This window comes from Molossus molossus, unplaced genomic scaffold (assembly GCF_014108415.1).
Source record: "Molossus molossus isolate mMolMol1 unplaced genomic scaffold, mMolMol1.p scaffold_m16_p_6, whole genome shotgun sequence".
NCBI classification, from domain to species: Eukaryota; Metazoa; Chordata; class Mammalia; order Chiroptera; family Molossidae; genus Molossus; species Molossus molossus.
Genome location: NW_023425399.1, coordinates 59,435,045 through 59,461,044, shown reverse-complemented (window position 1 = coordinate 59,461,044; position 26,000 = coordinate 59,435,045). Strand labels below are relative to the sequence as shown.

Sequence of the window (26,000 nt, the reverse complement as noted above, 5' to 3'; positions counted from 1 at the left end):
AGCTGGATTATAGATTTTTGCAGATCTAAAAATGTACACTGGCTGGTGTGGCTCAGTGGACTGAATGTCCTCCCATGGACTGAGAGGTCCAGGTTTAATTCCCAGTTAGGGCATATGCCCAGGTTTTGGGCTCAATCCCCAGTAGGGGGCATGCAGGAGGCAGCCGATTGATGTTTCTCTCTCCCTCTCTCTCTAAAAAATCAATAAAAACATACTAAAAAAATAAAAATAAAATAAAAATGCAAACTTTAGTAATAGAAAAAAAATTCAAAGGCACTTGGAGAGTTGTTATTTGGAACTGAATTTAATAAACTTAATTCAACACATTCATGCTTGAGTAATGAAGAATCTAGGTTTCTGATATTCTACTAAATAAATGTTTCTACATATGTATAGAGGACTATGTAAGTGAACATATTTTCAAAAATAACACATTAGAGACATTATATAAAAAACATTTTATGTTTTTAATAGAAAAACAACTTTTATGACAGAGCTAAATACACAAGGTAAATTTAATTTTTAAAAAGAAAAATTATTGTTAAGAGTAGTGGAATTTTAGTGATAAATGCACTGAAATAATCTTATGAAATAAACCATCTTTAAAGACAAACATTAATTCATGCCTGACTCTATTATAGTGCATAAAAAGAAAATTTATTTCAGAATTTATATCAAAGGAGCATTTATAAATACATGAAGTCCAGCCTCAATAATATAGCCTTGATCTTCATATAGTATGCTTCTTAGTACATGCTTCATAAATAATTTGTTCCCAAAGTTGAAAATTCCTAGCCCTAACAAGCAATTTTCTTTATTGATAGCTTTATGAGTAATTCTGCAACAGAATAAAAAAAATCTTAATTCTTATTTTGCTAATTCTCTAAAGTCATGTCACTCTCACAAGAAACATTATTGTTTTCAATAAAAATTCAAAGACGAGGGATATTTTCAGTCTTTTAAAACAAGTTAAATCATTATTTCTCACATACAAAATAAAACAAAGTACATTTTAATATATCTTTGGGTTTTCATTTTTTAAAAAACATTAAATCATATTCACAATGGTAAATTGTAATAAAAAGAAAAACTTGCAGAGCCAACTGGTATACAATTACTTTCTTAAAGACAATATTAAAACCTGTGCACAGAGATGCTGACTGACAGTCAAACCTATCACTTACATTATGCAGCTTCTTACAAAAAAGTCAAACTGCTATATGCTTGCTTTTAAAACTTGCTTTATTTTAAAACTAATTTTTAAAACTTGCTCAGTTTTAAAACAAACATCAGGAAAGAGTCACTCATATTGTTTTTAAGTGGTCTCACACAACTATTCTCTGATTTAGATTAGTCACATATATACTGATGTTTTTATCATACTGAAATTAAAAATAATTTTTTTAAATGTGTTTTCAGAAGATGGAATCCATGAAAAAGCTAGTAATGAATCCTTTGACCACAGAAAATCAACAACAGACAACAACTGGTTGCTTCCCACATGACCCTGAACTTAAACAGGTACTAATATTAATTACAGAAAACAATTTGTCAATATTGCAACAAAATGGTATAAGGAATTTTTTCTAAAATACCTAATTCATTTTTATAATGAATAAAACTAACAAGTACTTATAAATTATTCATATACTTTCATGTGAAGTTTGTCATTAATATTTATGCTTTTCCGGTACTAGTTTTTACCTACTCTTGTATCAAGTCTTCCCATAAATCTCTGAAAAGTCACAAATATCCCTATGGCCATGGGTAAACCACAAAAGTGATAATTCATCAAAATGTCTCTTAACCTATGTAATAAATAAATTCTGTTGTGAGGTTAATTCCTCCTAACTTATATAAAATAATCCCATTAATCTAAGAAAAATAATGATCATATTGTATTACTATGGCTCAAACCCTCAGACAAATATCTTTCTGAACACTTATTAATATAAAGATTGAGTAAATTTTATATTCATATTTAAACTACTAAATACTTATAAACAAAATAGTATTTATTAAAATAGAATATGTACTTAATTTATACTAAATTCCACTAAAATTTATACAAGCTTTTCATCCTTAATTTTTAAATACACACATCATAATTTTTTTCACACACTACAGGTATTTACAAAACTGAAATATGACATAACAAGCCAGATTGTGATTTTTAAAATAACTTCTAAACAGGTACTAATATACAATGTGTAAAATTCCAATTAAATACAGGTATATTCTTATAGAGATATTAGTCCTATAATACTGAGCGATATTTACAAGCAAACATGATCCATACAGCACATGCAGATTCAGGGTAAGTAAACACTCGGACACGAACTGCCAGTCGCACTTGGTCTCCACGGCAACAGATTATTTCTTCACAGAAAGGAGACCTACAGAAGAAAGAAAATGTATTCACTTAAGAAGTAAACATAGGCTTTATTTTATTATTTCCAAGTAAGTCAGTATTTTTTTTTTTAATCCTCACCGGAGGATATTTTTCCATTTATCTTCAAATAGAGTGCGAGGTGGCGAGAGAGAGAGAGAGAGAAACACTGATGTGAGAGAGAGACAACAACTGGTTGCTTCCCGCATGACCCTGACCAGGGTGGAGACCTAACTGCAACCCAGATACGTGCCCTTGACCGGAATTGAATCTGTGACTCTTTGGTCCACGGGCCGATGCTCTGAAACTGACCAGGGGCAAGTAAGTCAATATTTTAAATAATATTTTAGCCCCGGCCGAGTTTTCTCAGTGGTTAGAGCATCAGCCTTGGGACCAGACAGTTCTGGGTTTGGTTCCCGCTAAGGACACGTACCTCGGTTGGGGTTGTGTGGGTGGCAACCACTCGATGTCTCTCTCTCTCACATCAATGTTTCTCCCCCCCCCTTCCTCCCACTCTATCTGAAGATGAATGCAAAAAAAAGAAGTAAATAATATTTTAAAATCCTGTCTTTGCTACCAATTGCTCTGTAATTTTAATCAAGCTAATCAAATTATAGACTATTTCCTCATAATCTATACATTTAAAAATATTACATCAGTCAAGGTCAGAGATCCTCAACTAAGACTGTACTAAAATTTCTGGGAAAATCATCCCAAACTATCAAAAGCTACATTTCAGACTTAATGAATCACAATCTGTGACAAGGAAGGTAAGTCTCTTTTCTTTTTCAATCCTCACCCGAGGATATTTTTCCATTTATGTTCAGATAAAGTGGAAAGGAGAAAGAGAGAGAGAAGCATCAATGTGAGAAAGACACATTGATTGGTTGCTTCCCGCACAACCACAACCATGGCCGGGGACCGAAACATAACAGAAGTATCTGCTCTTGACCAAAATTGAACCCGAGACTCTTTGGTCCACAGGCTGATGCCCTAACTGCTGAGCCAAACTGGCCAGGGCAAGGAAAGTAAGTCTTAATTATAAAAGTTCCCCATGTGATTCTGAAGTCATTTCTAAATAACCAACAAACTAACTGATTTCAAAGAGTTCTACCCAAAAACATTTATAAATTCATAAATTCTATCTTACCGAAGACATGTGGCAAATGCACGCCTTGCATTTCTATACACAAAATGTATTGGAAATCCTTTAAATGTGTGACCATCAGGTACAGCCCTCCTTATGGCGTCTTGAAATTCTTCATTGCCTGCAGATATACTTGTTGTACGCTCAAATTCATAAGAAGCCAAAGCCGGTGATAAGAGATAGGAAAGCTGGTCTTCCCAAACAGTAGTGAGGCCAAGATCCTATAGCAATCAAAAGAGAAAAAGTAAAACACATTAATATTTTAAAAGCCAATTATAACAAAAATGTTATTTTAATATATGCCAAGATTTTTATAACCTGTCAATTTTTTTAAACTTCCTATTAATTATTATAAATACATAGAAATAAAAAATAAAGTACAGGTATCAGATTTTAATTCTTAAACGAAAAACAAGAACATTCAATATAATGATGTAGAGAAGGCTCCAAATTCTATACTTCTTCAATATCCACTAGAAAAGATCATACGGAATAGTCCTACTATGGAAGACAGTGTCAATAAATTTGAGGTCACATTTTGTTTAACTTTATAGGTTATTAAAACTGAATCTGCTTAATTTGATTGCTCCTACTATAAATTCAGGTGTAGGAAGGGAGAAAAATCTATAGACTATTTGCATATATAATTAAACTTAAATATTTATTAAGCAGTTACTCTTTAATTCTAGAAGAAAGTAATAAATTCTAGAAGTATTGGTGACTTTAGAAATTTCTGAGTCTCAGAATATAACTGTCAGGACTTTCAAAACTATAAGCATCATAAAGGTTAAGGGCTGTATTTGCTTTGTTCAGGGTTTGAATACTGACTGGCACTATCATATACACCCCTCAAAAACTGTTTATAAATAAACAAATGAAAAAAAAGCATAAAACTACAAATTCCAGTGTTAATTACCTTCCTGTGTTCTGACACTAGTAACCTTAGCTGCATTTCTATTTCATTACTTGTTACTGAAGCATCAATTGTGGATGCACAAAGAGGTGGAAAAGGAGGAAGGGATGTTGTAGCTCCTGGAGCACACACAGATTTAATTGCTTCTTCACTCATGGGTTTCCATTTAGATTCATCATTCAAATCAAATACACAGGTTTCTACTGAGTCAGAGGGCTGACAATTTCCCAGAAACATCTGATGGTTGAAAACACAACCAATTGTTCGATATGGATACAATGGTTTGGGTTGTTCAGCAGCTGGAGGTTCATCGAGATTGGTAGATTTGTGGATGTACCTAAAAAAGGTAAATCATAATTTTATATAATAAAAACTTAAAAATTAAAAAGGCAGCATATCTTACTGAGGACACTTAAAGCCCTAACTATTTCCCAGTATTAGGGTTTTAATAATAATTTTTCCTTCTTATATTTCTATAATTTGATTACTCTATATTAATTATATGGCATATCTTATGCTATAGAAGCCAACTTGACTAATATAACATGAGAATATATTCTATATGTATTGTTAAAATAAAAAAAAACCTATCTCAGATGACACAATTAAAATAATCTAGCTATATGTTATGAGGTACAATTAACCAAAATGATTATCAACTAGGAAAAAAAAAAGAACCCAGAAAAATGAGAAGAGGGCCCAGGGCTGTTGGATCTCCAATATTTAAAGACACGATAAAGAAAAACTGAGAATAGCCAGAAAAAAATAATGAAAACTGAAAGATAGTGCTATAAGAGTGGAAAGAGAATGTTCTAGAAAGGAAGAAGCATTTAACTCCTAAAATCTGATAGCAGACAAAAAGAATGAACACCCTGGCTGGGTAGTTCAACTGGTTAAAGTATCGTCCCAATACACCAAGGTTGCGATTTTGATCCCCCATCAGGGCACTTACAAGAATCAACCAAGGAATGCATAAATAAATGGAACAACAAATTGATGTTTCTCTCTCTCTCCCTTTCTATCTCTCTAAAATAAATAAATAAATAAGAAAGAAAAACACACGGAAAAAAATGTCCAGTGGATTTATCAACATGGAGTTGGTGACCATATCAAATTTTAAAAAGAAATCATAATTTCAACTTGATTTTATTTTTAGGCTTCGGATGATCATCAGAAAAGCATATGCCAATTATATAAAATTAAATGTAATTTATGTTTTTACCAATATTATGATGGTAAAGAATATTTTATGTATATAAATTTTCTTAAAGTTTAGTTACATATATATATATTTTTTACTATGTTTTTATTGATTTTTTAGAAAGAGAAGAAGGGAGAGATAGAAAAATCGATGTGAGAAAGAAACATTGATTGGCTGCCTCCTGTATGCCCCCTACTGGGGATCGAGCCCACAACCCAGGCATGTGCCCTGACCAGGAATCGAACTGGGACCTCTCAGTCCATGGGATGACACTCAATCGACTGAGCTACACCCACTAGGCACTTACAGATATTTTAACTGAAGTAATTTTTACCTAGTCACTGAAAAGGCTGTAATAACTAAAAGTATCAACCTGTACCTTTGAGTACTATCAATATAAATAAAGAACGTATAAACATTTGCATCTTCATTTTAATATCTTTGTAAACTTAGTTAGCTAACCTGTGTCCTGTTAAACTCTCCCAAAAAGTGATGGTTCCATCAGTTCCACAAGTCATAACCCAAGCATGAGGTACTCCTTTTGCTTTAGTCCCAACACAGACAAAGGCTTCTAATCCATATCCAAGAAGAAGACTGCACAGAAGGTTAGCATGATCTTCACAGTCACCCTAGAAAATACAATGAACTAAAAAATTAAGTATCTGTTCCTTCATATTGTCTCCTCATTAAATATTTAAATACAAAATGATAATAAAACATATTATATTTTTCACTTTTAATCATTAGTCCAGTGTTAAGCTGAAACAATAGAGGTGGAAAGATAATATACAAAATTTAGAAGAGCCTAAATTAGTTTACAAAGTCAGAGCTCACAAATCTAATAGTTATAACATGAATATTTTATGAGGGGACATTCAGATTCAAAGTTTATAAAGAACTCATATAACATAGAAAGAAAAGCAATTAAGATTTAAAAAATAAATGGCTAACAAACATGGAAAAACTGACAAAACACAGAGCAGGAAATGCAAATAAATGGAAAAACACACAAACTGAAAACAATGTGTTATAGTACCTATATATGATCATTTTAAGGAAATAAATACATAGGAAAATAACTGGATGGAATACAACAAAATGCCAACAATGGCTACAATTAGGGTGGTTACATATAATTTTCCCTTGTATTTTCTTTTTTAAAAATGTTTATTTTGAAATCTAATTAAAATACTACTTTTAGTACATGGCTGATACACTGTCCAGTGCACAAAATTTGTTTACCAAGGTAGGACATTTTATTATCAGGCACCAATTTTTTAAAATTGATTTTAAGCAAGAGAGAGGAAGTGGGAGAGGGAGAGGAAGGGAGGAAGAGAAAGACAGAGAGAGAAAGAGAAATATCAATTTGTTGTTCCACTTATTTAATTTATGCATTCATTGGTTGATTCTTGAATGTGCCCTGATCAGGGATTCAATCAGCAACCTTGGCATAGTGGGACAATGCTCTAATTAAAACTGAGCTATCTGGCCAGTGCTTCCCTTCTATTTTCTAAATTCTCTTTGATAATGTTAGATTACTCTCGCAATTTTAAAAAATTATAAAAACTACAAAAATAATAAAGAATATCTGATACATTCTGTGAAAAAACATTATTAAAATATTAAACAGTAAGGTTGCAATTACATGAAGATATGTATTTAAGAACAGGTATACAGCCCTGGCCAGTTTGGCTCAGCGGTTAGAGCGTCGGCCTGCGGTCCGGAGAGACCCGGGTTCGGTTCCCGCTAAGGGCACGTACTTCAGTTGCAGTTTGTCCCCGGCCCTGGTTGGTCGTGCGGGTGGCAGCCACTCGATGTGTCCCTTCACGTCAATGTTTCTCTCTCTCTCTCCCTTCCTCTCTCTCCCACTCTATCTGTACAAAAAATGGTAAAATATCCTCGGGTGAGGATAAAAAAAAAAAAAAAGAACAGGTATACAGTTAATATGCAAAAGTAAAAATGACTACTGAGTTCAGTATTAGAATGAATAATATATCTTCACTCCCCCCCCCAATTTTACATTAGTGGTTCTTCACTGTTGCTTTTTAATAAACTGTAATTACACAAACAGTATTTCATAATCATTAAATTGACTTTAGAAAAAAATAATATCTAAGCTCTTAGGCCCAGTAATTTCTATAGAGATTTTATACTAATCTTTTTTCCAAAAATCCCAACAATATACCCCAAGATGTTCAATGAAAAATATCATTCTCAATGATATAAAAAAAATGGAAGCAAACCTAACACAGCCAAAAACTACAGTAGGGAAATCGTTAAGTAGATTTTACATATCAACACAAGAAAAGTTTATATAGCCATTGAAAGATAGACATCATAAAGACTTGCAACACAGAGGTAAATGTTCATAGCATAATGCTAAATTATAAAACAGGACAAAAAATTTGTTTATATCTTAAATATAATTATGGAAAAAATGATACATAACAGGAGAAAAACATAAAAATATAAAAAGACATAAACAAACTGGTAATTGGACTATGGGTGAAATTACACTGTCACTGTTGTAATCCTGTTGTTTGTGCCAGAAAAAATATTTTACATAATTTTCAAGTTTCTAATTTAAGATTGCCTTCTCTTCCCCAGCCAGTGTGGCTCAGTGGTTGAGCATCAACCAATGCACCAAGAGGTTATGGGTTCGGTTCCCGATCAGGGCACATGCCCAGGTTGTGCACATGTCCAGGTTGTGGGCCAAATCCCCAGTGGAGGGCATGTAGGAGGTAGCCAACTGATGTTCTTTCTCACTGATGTTTCTATCGTTTTCCCTCTCCCTTCCTCTCTCTCTACTCTAAAATCAATAAAAAAAAATTTTTTTTTTTTTATCCTCACCCGAGGATATTTTTCCATTTTTTGTACAGATAGAGTGGGAGGGAGACAGAGGAAAGGAGAGAGAGAGAGAGAGAGAGAGAAACATCGACGTGAAGGGACACATCGAGTGGCTGCCACCCGCATGACCAACCAGGGCCGGGGACAAACTGCAACCGAAGTACGTGCCCTTAGCTGGAACCGAACCCGGGTCTCTCCGGACCCCAGGCCGATGCTCCAACCGCTGAGCCAAACTGGCCAGGGCAAAATTTTTTTTTTTTAATGTGCCTTCTCTTTAAACAAACTTAAACAAAATAAGATGGTGAATCAAATGGGTGATTATTTGCTTTGCAAAAATATTATTTATATAATAATTTTAAATACATACCATTCCTTTTATGTTTGAAATAAAAATGTTTAAATCCATACACACAACTTTTGGGAATTACAGTTTAATAATAAATCAAAACAATTTTGATAAGTAGTGTTTAACTGTTTTCAACCATCTCCAAGACAAAATAGTTCTGACAAATCAATTTCTAACATAGTCTCTTCCATTGTATAAGCTTGCCTTGTGAATATCTATATTATTTACACAACTTCAGAGTAAACAAAATTGTTTCAAACAGTAACACAATAAATGTCTTTTTCTGTTGTTTCAATGGAAATGGAATGCTAAAGACAGTCTGACTTGTCTTTATATTATCAACATTTTGGAACACATAAAATTAGGAAATATCCCTAATCTATAAAATTAGTTGACTGAAATAAATTCATTTAAGTTTAACATCAATATATTTACATAAATTATTAAATATATACTTATATGTGGTTCTAATCAAAACACCAATGAATCCAGTAATTTCTTCCATATTCATTTTGTGCTGTCATTTTCTCTTTTTAAAACATCATCAATGTAAATTTTAATACATGAATAGTATTAGAAGAACACAGTAGTGGGTTCTGGTGCTCTCTCTAATTCACTTTAATTTACCTCTATATCTTGGTTTCTGACATAACAGTACTTGTAGATTCCTACCTCACAGAAACCACATGTTAAACAATAAACTACATGAGAAAATAAAGACGCTAAATTTTTTCTTTATGTGTTGACATTTAAATGTTAAGAAAAATGGTGAAAAGATTATGACTTGTTCAAGTTGATAATCTATACCTTTTAAAAATGCACCATAAATTCACAATAATTATGCTGTACTGCTTTTTAATTCTATTGTGTGTATAGGATACCTTGTTTCTACAAAGAAAGGCCAGCAGAGTGCACCACTGTTCCTGTTTACCTCCTCCTCCGATAACAGGGGCTCTTTCATAACCAAGGACATTAACAAATCTTGCTGCTTGCCTTGGGGTATCCAGAAGCCTCCCAGCTCTTAGTGGTTTAACAAAGGAACAGACTGGCCTATTTATCCCATTTTCATCCTGGAGGAAGAGGGGGAAAATATTATCTGTAATGACAGGTTAATCATTTCCAATTTTAAAACCTTTTCTCAGAGTACATTAATGAAGAATAAAATAATTCTGGATATCACTAACTGCTTACCTTATACCCAGCACTAGGTGCTGAGTGCTATGCATACAATTTCTCTTTCAATCCTCATAACATCTCTATTACTTGCATTTCATAGATGAAGAAACTGATGCCACGGCCATTATGCAACAGGGCCAAGATTCAAATATTGAACTAACTCCAAAGCCTTTGATAGTAAGAACATGAACTATCATATGATCCAGCAATCCCACTCCTGGATATATATATCCAAAGTAATTGAAATCAAAGAGATAGTTGTACACCCATGTTCACCACAGCATTATTCACAATAGACAATTTATGGAAACAAAATGTCTTTCAATGAAAGAATGGATCAAGAAAATATGGTATACATATACAATGGAATATCATTCAGCCATAAAAAAAAGGAGATCTTGCTATCTGCAATATGATTGAACCTGAGGGCATTATGCTTACTTAGTAAATAACCCAGACAAATACTGTATAGAATCACTTACATGTGGAATCTTAAAAAAAAAGCTTATTTCATAGAAACAGAGAATAGAATGGTAGTTGCCAGGGGCTGAGGGTAAAGGGTATGGGTGATGTAGGTACAAATTTTCAGTTATACGTTCTCATCACACACAAAAAAAGAATTAACTATGTGAAGCGACAGGTGTGTTCACTATCTTGTTCTTGGTAATCATTCCACAATGTATATGTGTATCAAATCATCACATTGTACACTTTAATATATACCATATGTTTGTCATTTATTCCTCAATAAAGTTTTTTAAAAAATCCTCTAGCTTTTTCACAACAGCTTTACTGCAGATGTCATGAAAACCACCACTAAATCAAACCCAAAACAGGAAAAGAAAAAACTCATATGAACATCATCATCATTGGACATGTTGATTCCAGCAAGTCTACCACTACTGGCCATCTGATCTACAAATGTGGTGGGATCGACGAAAGAGCCACTGAAAAATTTGAGGAGGAGGCTGCTGAGATGGGGAAGGGCTCCTTCAAGTATGCCTGGGTCTTGGATAAACTGAAAGCTGAATGTGAGTCGCTATCACCACTGATATCTCCCTGTGGAAATTCGAGACCAGAAGTATTATGTGATCATCACTGATGCCCCAGGAACAGAGACTTCATCAAAACCAAGACCACAGGCACATCTCAGGCTGACTGTGCTGTCCTGATAGTTGTTGCTGGTGTTGGTGAATCTGAAGCAGGCATTTTCAAGAATGGGCAGACCGTGAACATTCCCTTCTGACTTACACACTGGGTGTTAAACAATTGATTGTTGGTGTTAACAAAATGGATTCCACTGAGCTGACCTACAGCCAGAAGAGATACGAGGAAATTGTTAAAGATGTCAGAGCCCATATTAAGAAAATTGACTACAACCCTGACACAGTAGCATTTGTGACAATTTCTGGTTAGAATGGTGACAATATGCTGGAGCCAAGTGCTAATATGCCTTGGTTCAAGGGAAAGTCACCTGTAAAGATGCAAATGCCAGGGAAACCACGTTGCTTGAAGCTTTGAATTGCATCCTATCACCAAGTTGTCCAACTGACAAGCCTGCCCCTCTGGGATGTCTACAAAATTGGTGGCATTGGTACTGTCCCTTGTGGAGGGCAGCTGGGCCAAGGTCTCTTGATGAGCATTCTGAGGCATGGGCAAGAATGTATCGACAGTCTTGACCTTGAGCCCAGAGGCTAGTGGAAACATCTGTTGTCTGAAGATAGTGAAGCTTCTGAACTTTCCCCCTTCATTATTGCTATATAATAAACATGCTGAACTAGCTCAGGATCACTGTTCCTCCATCAGAGAGCAGTGCCCCTCCTGGCCCCAGCTTTTCTCTGTATAATGTCTCCTGTCACCCCTCCTCAGGTCTGGTTCTACTAGCTGTGCAGGTCGTGGCAGTCCCTGTGGGTAGAGTGGAGACTGGTGTTCTCAAACGCGGCATGGTGGTAACCTTTGCTCCAGTTAATGTTACAACTGAAGTAAAGTCTATTGAAATGCACCATGAGCCTTTGAATGAAGCTCTTCCGGGGGACAATGTGGGCTTCAATATCAAGAACATGCTTGTCAAAGATGTTCGTCGTGGCAATGTGGCTGGTGACAGCAAAAATGATCCACCAATGGAAGCAGCTGGCTTCACAGCTCAGGTGATTAATCTGAACCATCCAGGCCAAATCAGTGCTGGACATGCACTTGTGCTGGACTATCATACAGCTCATATTGCTTGTAAATTTGCTGAGCTGAAGGAGAAGATTGACTGTAGTTCTGGGAAAAAGGAGAAAGATGGCCCTAAGTTTTTGAAATCTGGTGATGCTGCCATCGTTGATATGGTTCCTGGCAAGCCCATGTGTGTTGAGAGCTTCTCTGACTATCCCCCTCTGGGCCGCTTTGCTGTTTGTGACATGAGACAGACAGTTGCTGTGGGTGTTATCAAAGCAGTGGATAAGAAGGCAACTGGAGCTGGCAAAGTCACCAAGTCCGCCCAGAAAGCTCAGAAGGCTAAATGAATATTATCCCCAATACCTGCCACCCCAGTCTTAATCAGTGGTGGAAAAACGGTCTCAGAACTGTTTGTCTCAATTAGCCATTTAAGTTTAATAGAAAAGACTGGTTAATGATTACAATGCACCATAAAACCTTCAGAAGGAAAGAATATTTTATGGAACATTTGGTTTTGTGTGTGTGTGTAGCAGTTTTTAAGTTATTAGTTTTTTAAAATCAGTACTTTTTAATGGAAACTTGACCAAAAATGTCACCGAATTTTGAGACCCATTAAAACAAAGTTTAATGAGACAAAAAAAATCCTCTATGAAAAGGATAGGCAGGTGGGTGGGGAATGGAAAGGAGATATAAGCCAAAGTATCCTTTAATATTATCACACATAATTATATCCAGACAGAACAAATAACTTCTCTGATTAGCTGATAAAATAATGATCATAGCTCATTTTTAACTTGTTTCCATTATACTTGGAGACCCAGAGGAAACAATGATTTGTTATAACCAAGTCAACTGAAAGTGGAATTTTGAAAATTATTTTAGGAAAACATCTTACATTTTACTTTATTTTATTTTTTTAACCCTCACCCGAGAATATTTTCCTTTTTTTTTTTTTAAGATAGAGTGGGAGGGCAGGAGGGGGAGAGAGAGAAATATCAATGTGAGAGATGTTTGCCTCAATCGATTGGTTGCCTCCCACATGACTGTGGTTGGGGTCAGGGATTGAACCCACAACCGAGGCACGTGCCCTTAACTAGGAATCAAATCAGAGACACTCTGGTCCGAGGGCTGACTCTCTAACTGCTCAGCCACACATGCCAGGGCAACATCTTACATTTTAAATACAGAATGTATCCTAGCACTTGAACTTAATGACTACTATTCATAGAAGAATCTCTGATGACTATCCACCACTGTGCTTTTATTTTAGAGAGAGAGGAAGGGAGGGAGAAAGAGAGAGAGAAAGAAACATGAACTTGTTGTTCTACTTATTTATGCATTCACTGGCTGATTCTTGTATATGCCTTGACTGGGGATCAAACCCACAACCTTGGCGTATGGCATTGATGCTCTAATCAGCTGAGCTACCGGGCCAAGGTTCCACCACTGTGCTTTTAGAGTTAATATTACCAAAGCCCTTAATTCTCCCAACTTCATGAATACTGAAATGATAAACTCAAAGGGCCATTTTTTATTCAAAGTTCGGAGATTATTTAAAAGTCTTTATTATAGCAAGGTTCTTCAAAAATATGACCTAATTTAGCCAACAGAAACACACCTGTTTGAATTATTAGAACCACCAATGTCTTTCTATACCACAATAACATCACTTTTCCAATATAATCCCATAGTTTAGGTAAGAAAAAAAACTCACCTATTATTTGATTATAGTAAGACTGAATTTTTATATGATGCAAAGCAAAATGACTATTATGATTTCCATTCATACCCACAGTTCTCAACTCTAAGAGGCACTGATTTTTTTCCCCCTGTCCCGACTTGCCCCACTCACTCCAGCATCGTCATGGTGGTCTCTTAATCTCCATTTTCTGATGCTATCTTAGGAGTCAGAAATAGAGACAAAATGAAGGGATCAATTAGAAGAGCTTAAATAGAATGAAAAACCAAGGACAGGTAAGGAAACTAAGGAACAGAGAAAGGACAAAAAAAAGAATTTAAGCATAGAGTGTTTTGAAGTACTGATTAGTTTTTTTAAAGACTGAATGGAACTGACTGACTTGTGAAACTAATAAATCCGGAAACAACTCAGGTTCTAGTCAGGGCCCTAGATCCTTTTCTCTAATTCTCTCGGAAGGCACTACTTTAAAAAAAAAATTTTTTTTTATTTCTTTTGAAAGAGAGAAAGAAAGAAATTGATGTGAGAGTAAAACATCTATCAGCTTCCTCCTGCAAGCCCCCTACTGGGGATTGGGATTGAGCCGCAATCTGGGCATGTGCCTTGACCAGGAATCGAACTGGCAACCTTTTGGTGCATGGCAGAACACCCAACCAACTGAGCCACACCTGCCAGAGCAAAGGCACTGCTTTTTAAAACAGAAAATCATGATTCTAATTTTGGAGGGAATTAGAAAACCATTACTTGGATTAGTTTTACATTAATTCATCATTACAAATAATCTAGTATAGTATGAGAAAAGTCCTAAAATCATAATCTGAACATTGAAAGGATAGCCTCAATCTTCAAATGATTTATAACATTTTCTTAAAACTCAATGGTCTTACCATGGCTGGTTTGGCTCAGCAGTTAGAGCATCAGGCTAAAAAACAAGGGGTCATGGGTTTGATTCCAGTCAAGGGCACGTACACCTGCATTGCAGGTTCGATCCCTGCCCGTCGGAGTCGTGCGGGAAGCAACCAATTGATGTGTCTCTCTTGAATTGATGTCTCTCTCTCTCTCTCTCCCTCCCTTTCTTCCATTTTCTCTAAAAAATCAATGGAAAAATATTCTTGGGTGAGGATTAACAACAACAAGGAAAAAACCCACCTCAATGGTCTTAAAGGAAGCAGGGAGAGGGGATGGAGGGGATAAATGGTGATAGAAAAAATAAAACCATAATGTTCTTGAGGTCAATTTCTGTAACTTATTTAAAAAAATTTTGCATAGAAAATGTAAAAGCTATCACTAAGTGAGTTATTATTGTACCAAAGCAAAACCAGCTAGTGAGAAAGAAAAAAAAAAACAATGGATTATTAAGTATGATAACCCTGGGAATTCTATTGATGTTTGCTTAGGATAAAGGTAATTTAGTTCCCATGTGGGCCAGTTTGTCCTATTCTTACAACTCTACTAACAGGCAAGAAAGAAATGAAAATGTAAATTAAAAAAATGGATGCATTTGCCCTAAACAAGTCATCAATAGTAGTACCTTGGAATACAGGAATATACCATTACTTGTTTAATTATAGCAATATTTCTAATATTACCTAAATATATATCCATAAACTATTTTAAATATCTAGAAAATTTCAGTATTTCAACCTCTAAATCTATACTGTTCAATAGAATGCCACTAACCATAGGTGGCTATTTAAATTTTAATTAATTTTAAATTCAGTTCTTTAATCATGTTAGCCAAATCCTTTCTCTGTGCGCAAAAGCCACATATGACTAGAGGTTACCCACATTGGACAGCAGATAAAGAACATTTCTATCAATGCAGAAAGTTCTACAGTATAGTGCTATTGTATACTATTTCCTCTTGTACATGGAAGCACTGTAAATTCATTTTCAGACCATGAATAATAATTTTATTTACAACTATAGTTTTTGTAATTAGATTGATGCCTTAATTAACTGCTGTTGTTTCTTAATTTCATATCTAGCCAAACATAGGAAGTAGCAGCAAAAAACACTACTGGGAAGGGAACATAAATAAGATAAACATTTTATTTACTCTTATATATGGAAAGAGATGGTATAGTCAAACCAAAGAGCAATAGTTAAAACTGCAATTTAATAGTTTGCCGTGACTGAGCTGCTATTTGAACTTAGAAAAGACTTTTCAATTCTCTCTCCTTCATGCTGTTTGCAAAAAAGCAGCAATGCCTGGCCACTTGACAATCTTATAGGGTTACCATTGAGATTAAATGACCTTACATGGTTCAAATCTTACAATAAATTCTATTACAGGAACTTAAGTAATATTTCCTAAAAGATAATCTCAGTTCCTTGATTGCCTTAGCTGAATATCCAATCCTTTTCCTCCTCTTCTTTCATTTGCCATTCTCTGATCTACTCTCCCTGCAACGCTCCCCCACTCCAGTCTCTCTGGTCCCATTCCATATGGCAAAGTACATGCTCACCTCAGACTAACTAGATAGCAGGGAACCAGTTACATTTCGATTGGTTTCTCTTTGCTCTTGATTTGATATCACTGCTACCTAGACTGCCCAGTTATTCAATGTATAGATAATGCTGTTGTCAAGTCAGAAGCCATGTCCTTCATTTTCACCACTAGTCAACTAGGATCTCCCATTCCCAAGTCCTTCATCTAAAAATTGAAACACTTTTAGCCTATTCTAAAAATCTAGGGAAATCTAGACGAATGCACAGGATCTAAGAAATATAATCCAAATGCATCTATAAGGCTAAATATATAGAGAGTATCTGAATAGCTCACAAGTTACAAAAAGATATGATCTAATCATATATTTAATGTTGGTTTGTTAATGGGCTTAGAATACAAAAAAAAACAGAGGCAAAGATATATAGCTGAAGTGCTGAAGTTAAATATTATTGGTCATTGGCTTAAGGAATCTTGGTTATAAAAAATTATTATAGCCCTGGCCGGTTTTGCTCAGTGGTTAGAGCGTCGGCCTGCGGTCTGGAGAGACCCTGTTCGGTTCCTGCTAAGGGCACGTACCTCGGTTGCAGTTTGTCCCTGGCCCTGGTTGGGTCGTGTGGGTGGCAGCCACTCAATGTGTCCCTTTCACGTTGATGGTTCTCTCTCTCTCTGTTTCTCTCTCTCTCTCTCCCTCCCTCCCTCCCTCTCTCCCACTCTATCTGAACAAAATATCGAAAAATGTCCTTGGGTGAGGATAAAAAAATGAAAAGATAAAATAAATAAAATAAAAAAAAAAATTATTATACATTTGTCTTAAAAAAATAAATAAGTAAAACCCTAACTAGAAAAAATATATATGCGGAGCTCCAATTCTGCACACAATAGTTGAATTTACATACAAAATTGCAAAATGTTCTAATAGTTAATTATTTAATACTAAGCATCAATCACGGACACACTCAAAGTTCAACAAAAGGGTTTTCATCTACTTTAAATTAAAATTTTTCAAAAAAAGAGTTTAAAAACAAAAATGAAAAGCAAAATAAAATAAAAATTGCATTATATCACTTACGCAGTGAAAAAGAGTATTACAAAAGTAGCATTGTATTTTACAAATAAATTTCCATTGTTCTGGAAGAAGTACATTTTACAAATACAAGTTAAATCAAGTGTATATAAAAACAGTAAATATGAAATATAGGAGTGAAGCTTTTCCAATACAATTTACAAACCTGAGCAAAAATCTTAACCAGTCGTGAGTTGTGTGAGGGTCGAATTTGCAAATATTCTCTCCACCATTGCTTAGCATATACAAGAAACAATCGCTCTTTCTCTGCAGTTTTCTGATGTTCCAAAGCAAGCTTGAAATTAAAAAAATGTTTTTTCAATTTCTATTCATTCTCCTTAATTACTATAAAATATATAAATCTATGCACTTCTCTTCATCTCTACCACTACCCTAATTAATCTAAGCCACCATTATAGCATCTGTTAAGAGTCTCCTGACTTTCCTATTTCTACACTTCCCCCAGTATAATCCAGTCTCCATACAACATCAGAGTAATCTTTTTCTCCCAAGACATTTTAAAATATTAACTCAAATTGTCATTCTCTTGCTTAAAACTAACAAATTGTATGTCCTGGTAAGTGTGGTTAGAGCGTTGGCCTGCACATGGAAGGGTCTCAGATTCGACTCCCGGCCAAGAGAATGTACCTGGGTTGCAGGTTCAATCCCGAGCCCCAGTCAGGGCATGTGCAGGAGGAAACCAATTAAGCTGTCTCTCTCATATCAATGTTTCTCTCTCCCCGCCCCTTCCATTTTTTCTACTCTCTCTAAAAGAAAAAAATATCCTCGGGTGAGGATTTTTTTAAAAAATTAACAAATCATAATTTTCTAAAAAGAGAGTGCTTTCTACAATCAGCAGGTAAACATACTATAAAAACAATTACACAAAGAAGAGAAATTCAGAATTATTTACCTGTGTGCTCACTACTTCTTGAGATAATGTTTGATTGAGTGGTGGGTACATCTCAAGTTTTATGTTTAAAACTCCCACAGAAACTTTTGATTCTGTGCCTGTAAGTTATAAATAAATATTTAGAACTTCAGAGGTTTCAAGATTATGCATATTTAGTCAACCAAAATAATTTTAAACTTTTCTGCTTTACCACTTACACGGAACAAATATTTAACATCACCTTTAATCTTCATATTAAAAATGAACCAAATCAAATTAGTTTTTACTTGGCACAGAGGCCTTCATCTAATTTTAGGAATATTATCTTTTTTCTTAGCTTCTTAATTGCATTTTAAGTGACTTTTCAACCTAAAGCATTTAAAAGTCTTAATTTTTATCTTAATTAAATGTATAATACCAACCACACTTACATTTAAAACCAAAGTCAAAGCAACTGTTCATTCTCAGAAAATATCTATACTCCTTATCACTTATAGTAATTCCCATTTATCCCTTCCTATTTTCCATATCACATGTGAGTTCAAATTTTCAATCCATGTTTATACTTAAAGACTTAGAAAACAAATGAGTATCACAGATGAAAATAAACATCCTGCATACAACTTTTTTCTCAATTTTTTATTTAAGTAAAAACACATTCAGGGTCTGATTTATCAAAATCTGTATTACTAAAGCTATACTGTCCAATGGTCAGCTTACCTCTGTGACTAAGTTGCAATACCAAAGTATTTCCATTATGCTATGCATAAAACATTGGTAGCTTTTATTTTGTTTATCATTGTATTAGTAAATATGTATTACATATCAAGTAGTATGCAAGAGTCCAAGGAGACAACGTTAAATAAGAGGCACCATCTCTGTCCTCAAAGGGTATTATTATTGATACTGACACTGAGCAAGTTAGCAACTCTGAGTGCCACTTTTCCACATGTAAAAGGGTAGAATAAAATCTACTCCATAGAAAGCCACTGGTACTAATGGGGATGCACTATATCCTGGGGTGTGCTAGAATGGAGGTCTTTTGTGTATGCATGCATGCATATGTATGTATGTGTGTAGAATCTTAATTATTATTTACAGCCTTATCTATAATCAAGTAAATCTGAAAACAAAAAACCTCTCAAAATTTCTTTATTCAAAAATTTTTCTTTAGGACAGACCAGAATGACTGTGAAGTTCTACACTAATACTATTCTCTAAGATAACAACACTGAAGTCCAATTGTAATTCTAAAGAAATTCTTTTGACATGTTTGCCTCCTGGTTTATAAAGACATTTAAAAAAATATAGAATGTATTTACAAACTGGAGCTATAAATAGGTAACAGTGATATTAATCATCATACCTACACCCATAAGTTCTGCAGTAAGATTGGTTACTCCATTTTCTGAGCCCAAAACTGATCGCCATTCAAGAAAATAGGATGCTACTAGAGTGGTCTCACCAAATATATCTGTTTTGATTAGCACCATATGAACTGGATCACTTATTGATAACATTGTTGTTGAATCAGCCATTCTAGTTCCATCACCTAGCAATATAAACAAACAAAAAAATTACCCACTACATATTCAGTATGTAATATTACATATTACATAGGCCAACATAAAATACTTTTACTGGAAAGTATTAATAAACTTATATAAAACCAAATAGAAAAATTTAGTAATGTCTCAGAAAGCATGCAATAGACTGGGAATAAAAGTACAATCTTATTTCTCATAACTTTTAAGAGAACTGGTAGAATTGTGATGTTATTTTACAACTTAATGCATATTGGTATTTTCTGATCTCTAAGAGATAATTCTATTCATTAAAAGTACTTCCTAAACTATATGCTACTTAGATAATTCAAATATGTCACTATTAATTCCCAAACTACCTTAATCCCTAAAATTCCAGAAATAATCACTATATTATCTACCTAAAACTGAAAGAGCTAGCACCTTGGAGCTAGCAATTTAAGCCTTTAACTGCCTCAATAAGATAACATTTTTCATCAGGAAAAAAAATAATAAATTGTAGTACTGCATTAGCCATTTTAGTAATCTAAAATTGTGAAGGTATAATTCTACAACTTTGCTAAGTTTACAAATATAAAAATTTCTACACTGGCAACTAAAATGTACAAAATAGCCTGGCCGGTGTAGCTCAGTGGTTGACCCATGCACTAAGAGGTCACCGGTTCAATTCCTGGTCAGAGTACATGCCCAGGTTGTAGGCCAAATCCCCAGTGGGGGCATGCAGGAGGTGGCCAATCAATGTTCTCTCTCATCAATGTTTCTCTCTCTCTCTCTCCCTCTCCCTTCCTCTTTCTAATATCAATAAAGAAAAACAATTTTTTTTTTTAATCCTCATCCGAGGACATTTTTCCATTTTTTGTACAGACAGAGTGGGAGGGAGAGAGAGGAAGAGAGAGAGAGGGAAACATCGATGCGAAAGGGACACATCGAGTGGCTGCCACCCGCACGACCAACCAGGGCCGGGGACAAACTGCAACCGAGGTACATGCCCTTAGCGGGAACCGAACCCAGGTCTCTCCGGACCGCAGGCGGACGCTCTAATCGCTGAGCCAAACTGGCCAGGGCGAAAAACAATTTTTTAAGTAAAATAAAATGTATAAAATAACTTTACAGGAAGAAACAGTATAAAACAATTACAATAATCAAGTATCATAATTTCAAAGTTTTAAAAATGAGTACCACATCTAAACTTTGATTTTTAAAAGTTAGCTAGTATCGCCCTGGCCAGTTTGGCTCAGTGGTTAGAGCGTCGGCCTGCGGTCCGGAGAGACCCGGGTTCGGTTCCCACTAAGGGCACGTACTTCGGTTGCAGTTTGTCCCCGGCCCTGGTTGGTCGTGCGGGTGGCAGCCACTCGATGTGTCCCTTCACGTCGATGTTTCTCTCTCTCTCTCTCCCTTCCTCTCTCTCCCTCCCACTCTATCTGTACAAAAAAATGGAAAAATATCCTCGGGTGAGGATAAAAAAAAAAAAAAAAAAAAAGTTAGCTAGTATCATAGACATAGTCATCTTTCATAAATAAGTAGGATCATGTCTCGTTCTCCTCTATATCCCCACTAGGACTAGCCTAGCATAGTACCATGCACCTAATATGCATTTAAGTGTTTATTACTAAATAACCAACCATTAAAATGGTCACAAAATAATCTTCAGGGAAATTTAATTAGAAGAAAATAAAGCAAGAAGTAGTTTATATAGAAAAGAGCAGTGGGGAAAAAATAAAACAAAAGGCTAGGGAGGGAGAGTCACCCATTATAAATCTCTCCTTATAGCAAAAGTTATCGTTGCTCTGCAATGAAACCTCACAAAGATTTACTCAATTAAATGATAATTTATTACTGTTCCTTACCTAAGCTTTCTCTGTGTACTTCAAGTAAAAAGCCATCATGAAAATCTGGTTCACAGGCACATGGAACAGGTTTAGAACGAAAACGTTGGTTTCGAAAATGCAAACATAAAGTAAAAGTTGAACAAACTTGTCCCGGTAAAGGCTCAGGTTCTTGTAGATGTTCCAAGAAAGCTTTTCCACTCAAAACCTGAAGGTAAAGATACCTCCGTGTTGGATCAATATTAGCTGTAAAGTGTAGCAATATATATGAGGAAACTGCCAAACAACTTAAGAAATGTGATCAAGACAATAGAAAATAATAATTTGACAGAAATAAAACCAAAGACTAGGGTGGTGTAAAAAAGTAACACATTTACTATATACCAGGACCATTTTCACCCAAGGAAGAAAAAATACATAATATGATACCATTTTCTGAGTTTACATTCTACCTACTTTCTCCCAGCTAGAACGAAATCAAAGCCAAGGTTTAGGATCCTTTGCTGTTTGTTGCTTATCCAACATTCCTTCACCTCCACAAACCAACACAGTCAATTATCTCAACTCAGCGAAGTGTACTTGTGAGATAAGTATATTTCCATTAAAAAACCAAAGCTACACAGCTTTTATAAAATATGTTATTAAAACATGAGAAATAGGTGGTCCTGTTTTTGTTTCCACTGTATTATATATTAAATCTTCTGTTATACTTCATGGAAAACAGAATCTAAGTTTTCTTTGAATGATTACTTGCAAAACTGTATTTAATTCTGGGAAAAAACCGAAGTGTTTTCTATCAAATACTAAATACGACAGCACAGCTATCCTCAGTACTATTCACAACTAAATGTTAAAAAAAATACACATACTTTTTTTTAACAACGTTGATTGTCTATCAGTAAAACAAACTGGTTGTTTTGGAGAGAGAGGGAGTTCTTGATTAGCATTGTCCTAGGAAGGCAGAAAGAAAACCAAAACAAATTAGAAAACAAAAATTATAGTTAAGCAAGAAAATGCCAATAATGGAACTAAGAACTAAACCAAAAGTAAACAGGATAAATCCTCCCCCCAAAGACCCCTATTTTTCTCCCATAATTAAAATAATGAAAAGCCTACAAAAGAGGTGGTGCAACTGATCACTCCTAAAGTCTACTATTAAGAAATCAGTCCAGCTGGTGTGGCTCAGTGGATTCAGCATTGTCTCATGGACTGAGAGATCCTGGTTTGATTCCCAATCAGGGCACATGCCCAGGTTTCTGGCTCAATCCCCAGAGGCGGGCATGCAAGAGGCAGCAGATTAATGTTTCTCACATTGATGTTTCTATCTCTTGCTCTAAAAAAATCAATAAAAACATATTAAAAAAAAAAAAAAAAAGAAAGAAATGAAACCATCACCCTGGACGTGAACAGTGTGCTCAATGGTTAGAGCATTGGGCCTCTCACGGAAGGGTTGCAGGTTCAATCCCTGGCCCAGGTGGGGTGTGTGAGGGAGGCAACCAATAGATTTGTCTCTCTCACATAGATTTTTTTTTTTTCTTTCTCTCCCCCATCCCTCCCACTCTCTTTAAAAAATCTATGGAAAAAATATCCTTGGGTGAGGATTAACAACAAAAGGAAATTAAACTGTCTTCAATGTCCACAGAATGCTAAAAACAAATCCCTAATACCTTAAACAAGGTTAAATTTTCTCTAAACTTCATATAACATTAGGCTTATGACTCTACCATGAACTGATTTTAATAAGGAAGTACATTCACACAGCAAAAGCTGTTATTAGGTCAACTTTTATACCAAATGGGTTTACAAACCTCAAAAACCAAAAAAGGATGCTGTATTAAGATACTTATTCCCTGGTGTATTATAAAGCCCATCCAAGTTTTACATTATATTACCCAGTATTGAGGTCACAGTTTCTCATTATTGCCTCATTTTCAAAAGAAAGCCTACTTACTAATTTGTGCACTGAGAGGCTATATCATCCCACTACTGACCTACTTGTATGAAAAGATCTGAAGGTTCTTACACAGATAATTATTTTCTTAATTTGATCATTTCTTAATCACAGAGAATACTGTCCCAAAATAGCATTTATTATAAAAATAAGAAGCCTAATCTTTAAAAAATATATATATACAGAACAATATTAATGAAAAAGAACCAGATTATGAACTAATTTGACTAAAACATGTATACTTCAAGTTACAGACCTAATGAATAAGAAGAGAAACTTCTGTCATTATAGTGAGAATTATGGTATATAACTCCAATTTCATTGATACATAATCCTACTTGTTACATTAGATTGTACTTTGATCGGTAGCCTCTGGTAGACCAGAAATAGAACCAGTGATGATGCTCAACCAACTGAGCCATACGGGTCAGAGCATATTACCTTATACTTGAAACAAGGATATTACTAAACAAAATAATCTTATCTTTTTTTTGGTTTGTTTTGGTATGTGCCCCTATAGGAACCGAACCTGGGACTCTCTGGTATGCAGGCTGACGTTCCAACTGCTGAGCCAAACTGACTAGGGCTAAAATGATCTTATTTTAAAGTGGTTTTACTGCCCAGCTGGTGTGGCTCAGTGGTTGACCACTGACCCGTGCACCAAGAGGTTGGGTTCCCGTTCAGGGCACATGCCCAGGTTGTAGGCCAAATCCTCAGTGGGGGACATGCAGGAGGCGGCCAAATGATGTTGTCTCTCATCAATGTTTCTCTCTCTCTCTCTCTCTCCCTCGCCTTTCCTCTTTCTTTAAAAAATCAATTAAAAAAAAAAAGTGGTGTTAACTAAAAGGAGAGATTCCCAATATATATTTCTACTCTCAAATTTCACCCCTAAAAGATTACTCACAGTAACAAAATTAAGTTCTTTCATCACATCATCAATGATTCCCCGACGTCTAAGAGCTTTGATCAAATCTTCTGTTGATAACTGTTGTTGATCAGGAGCTAATTCTTCCCGTATTGTATCAGCAAGGATTTCTCTTATTCTGCTATGGACGTCCATCTACGTAGAAAACTCGCATTATAATTTACAACATTACAAAGCAGTCAAATATTGCCTCTTAATGTCTTTTTAAAATACTGACAAAAAAATTAATGGCAGAATGATAGTAAATCATCCCCAGCTAATAGTAAATGTAAAATTGTTAACAGAATTAAATGAGAATAAAGGTAGCTTTTAAAAATATATATAAATAACATAAAAACAGTGCAAATTTTAGAAACAGTCCCTACTACCTTTGTTACTATTTCCCCACAATTAACACTCAACCAAAACAACCTTCTGAGAGTATAGTATAATCAAAAGAACACAGACGGAGAGGCAGCCAAGTATGAATTTCCGTTTTCAACTTATTACATGTGACCTAGAGTTAACTTCTTTACCCTTTATGAATCTGGGGCAAGGAGTGCCCTGCCAAGATTGTGAGGCTTAGAAAAAAGATGCTGAAGAGCAGGAAGCCTGGCATACAAGTGCACAATGAACGGTTGCTTTTATTACTTCAGCTTATTGCTTTCCGTTGAACACCTCAAACACACAATATTATTTTTTAGCTCTGAAGTACCACAAATACTTTCATTACAAATCCTTTAATGACTTCTTTAAGAATCGATGATTTGGTTCAACATAATTGCCACATCAGGTTTCACCTTTAAAGTAATTCCAATTCCTGACCTCTGAATACAAACCTGATCCAAAAACAAATTATATACTCGATTTGACGTCCAAAAATCACTAGATAAACGCTACATTTTCACAACTGTCCTATAATACTGTCGCCATTCTATCACCTCAGACTCTCACTAGCACTTTCTTTTGGGTTTGTTCTCTTATCGAGGCTAGAAAGTTACTCTGTAAACCCGAGTCCCCGGCAAACAGGTGCCATAGTCGGCGGGCCCAGGGACACAGGCTGGACACTCGGGGCCACAGGCGGGCAGAAGAGCCCGCGGCTCCTCACCTTGCTCAGCTGCTGGTGGATGAGCTGCTTCAGCTCAGAAGCTTTCTCCGGAGGCAGCGACATGCTGGGGCCGGCGTCTCGCCGCCGATTCTCTCCGCTTCAGGCGCTCCAACCGAGCGGCGCGCCCCGCCCCGCCCCGCCCCAGAGCGTTAGTCGCAGAAGAGCACAGAGCCGGAGAAACCACTCGCCCCGCGCAGCTCTGGGAGAACGCGGCGCCGCGTCAGGCCTGCGGAGGGGCAGGAGGCGAGGCTGCCGCGGAGGTGGCGCCCAACAGTTGTTTTGAAACGGTGCTGGCCAACCAGGCCTCGGGGTTGTCCCCCGCCCTGCCTGATCTCCTCCACCAGCCTCTTCCCCTCCTTCATGGCTCCCACCTCATGACCTCGGC

General features: G+C 35.7%; 1 protein-coding gene across 2 annotated transcripts; it reads right to left on the bottom strand.

Annotated features, from left to right (window-relative positions):
- Positions 1 to 1,031: 1,031 nt before the first annotated feature.
- Positions 1,032 to 25,841, bottom strand: CEP76 (centrosomal protein 76). 2 transcript variants are annotated; one of them, XM_036244297.1, is made up of 12 exons: positions 25,616 to 25,841; positions 24,508 to 24,663; positions 22,522 to 22,603; positions 21,674 to 21,898; positions 19,649 to 19,834; positions 18,304 to 18,401; positions 17,557 to 17,685; positions 9,725 to 9,913; positions 6,113 to 6,279; positions 4,453 to 4,786; positions 3,540 to 3,757; positions 1,032 to 2,396 (listed from the first exon to the last, which is right to left on the bottom strand). In XM_036244297.1, the coding sequence occupies exons 1-12, from the start codon at positions 25,676 to 25,678 to the stop codon at positions 2,258 to 2,260; spliced, it is 1,986 nt and encodes a 661-aa protein (XP_036100190.1). In that variant the 5' UTR covers positions 25,679 to 25,841; the 3' UTR covers positions 1,032 to 2,257. The 2 variants fall into 2 exon arrangements, with proteins under 2 accessions (XP_036100190.1, XP_036100191.1); XM_036244298.1 differs by lacking the exon at positions 9,725 to 9,913 and having other exon boundaries at positions 2,165 to 2,396; positions 25,616 to 25,729.
- Between the last annotated feature and the right edge of the window lie 159 nt (positions 25,842 to 26,000).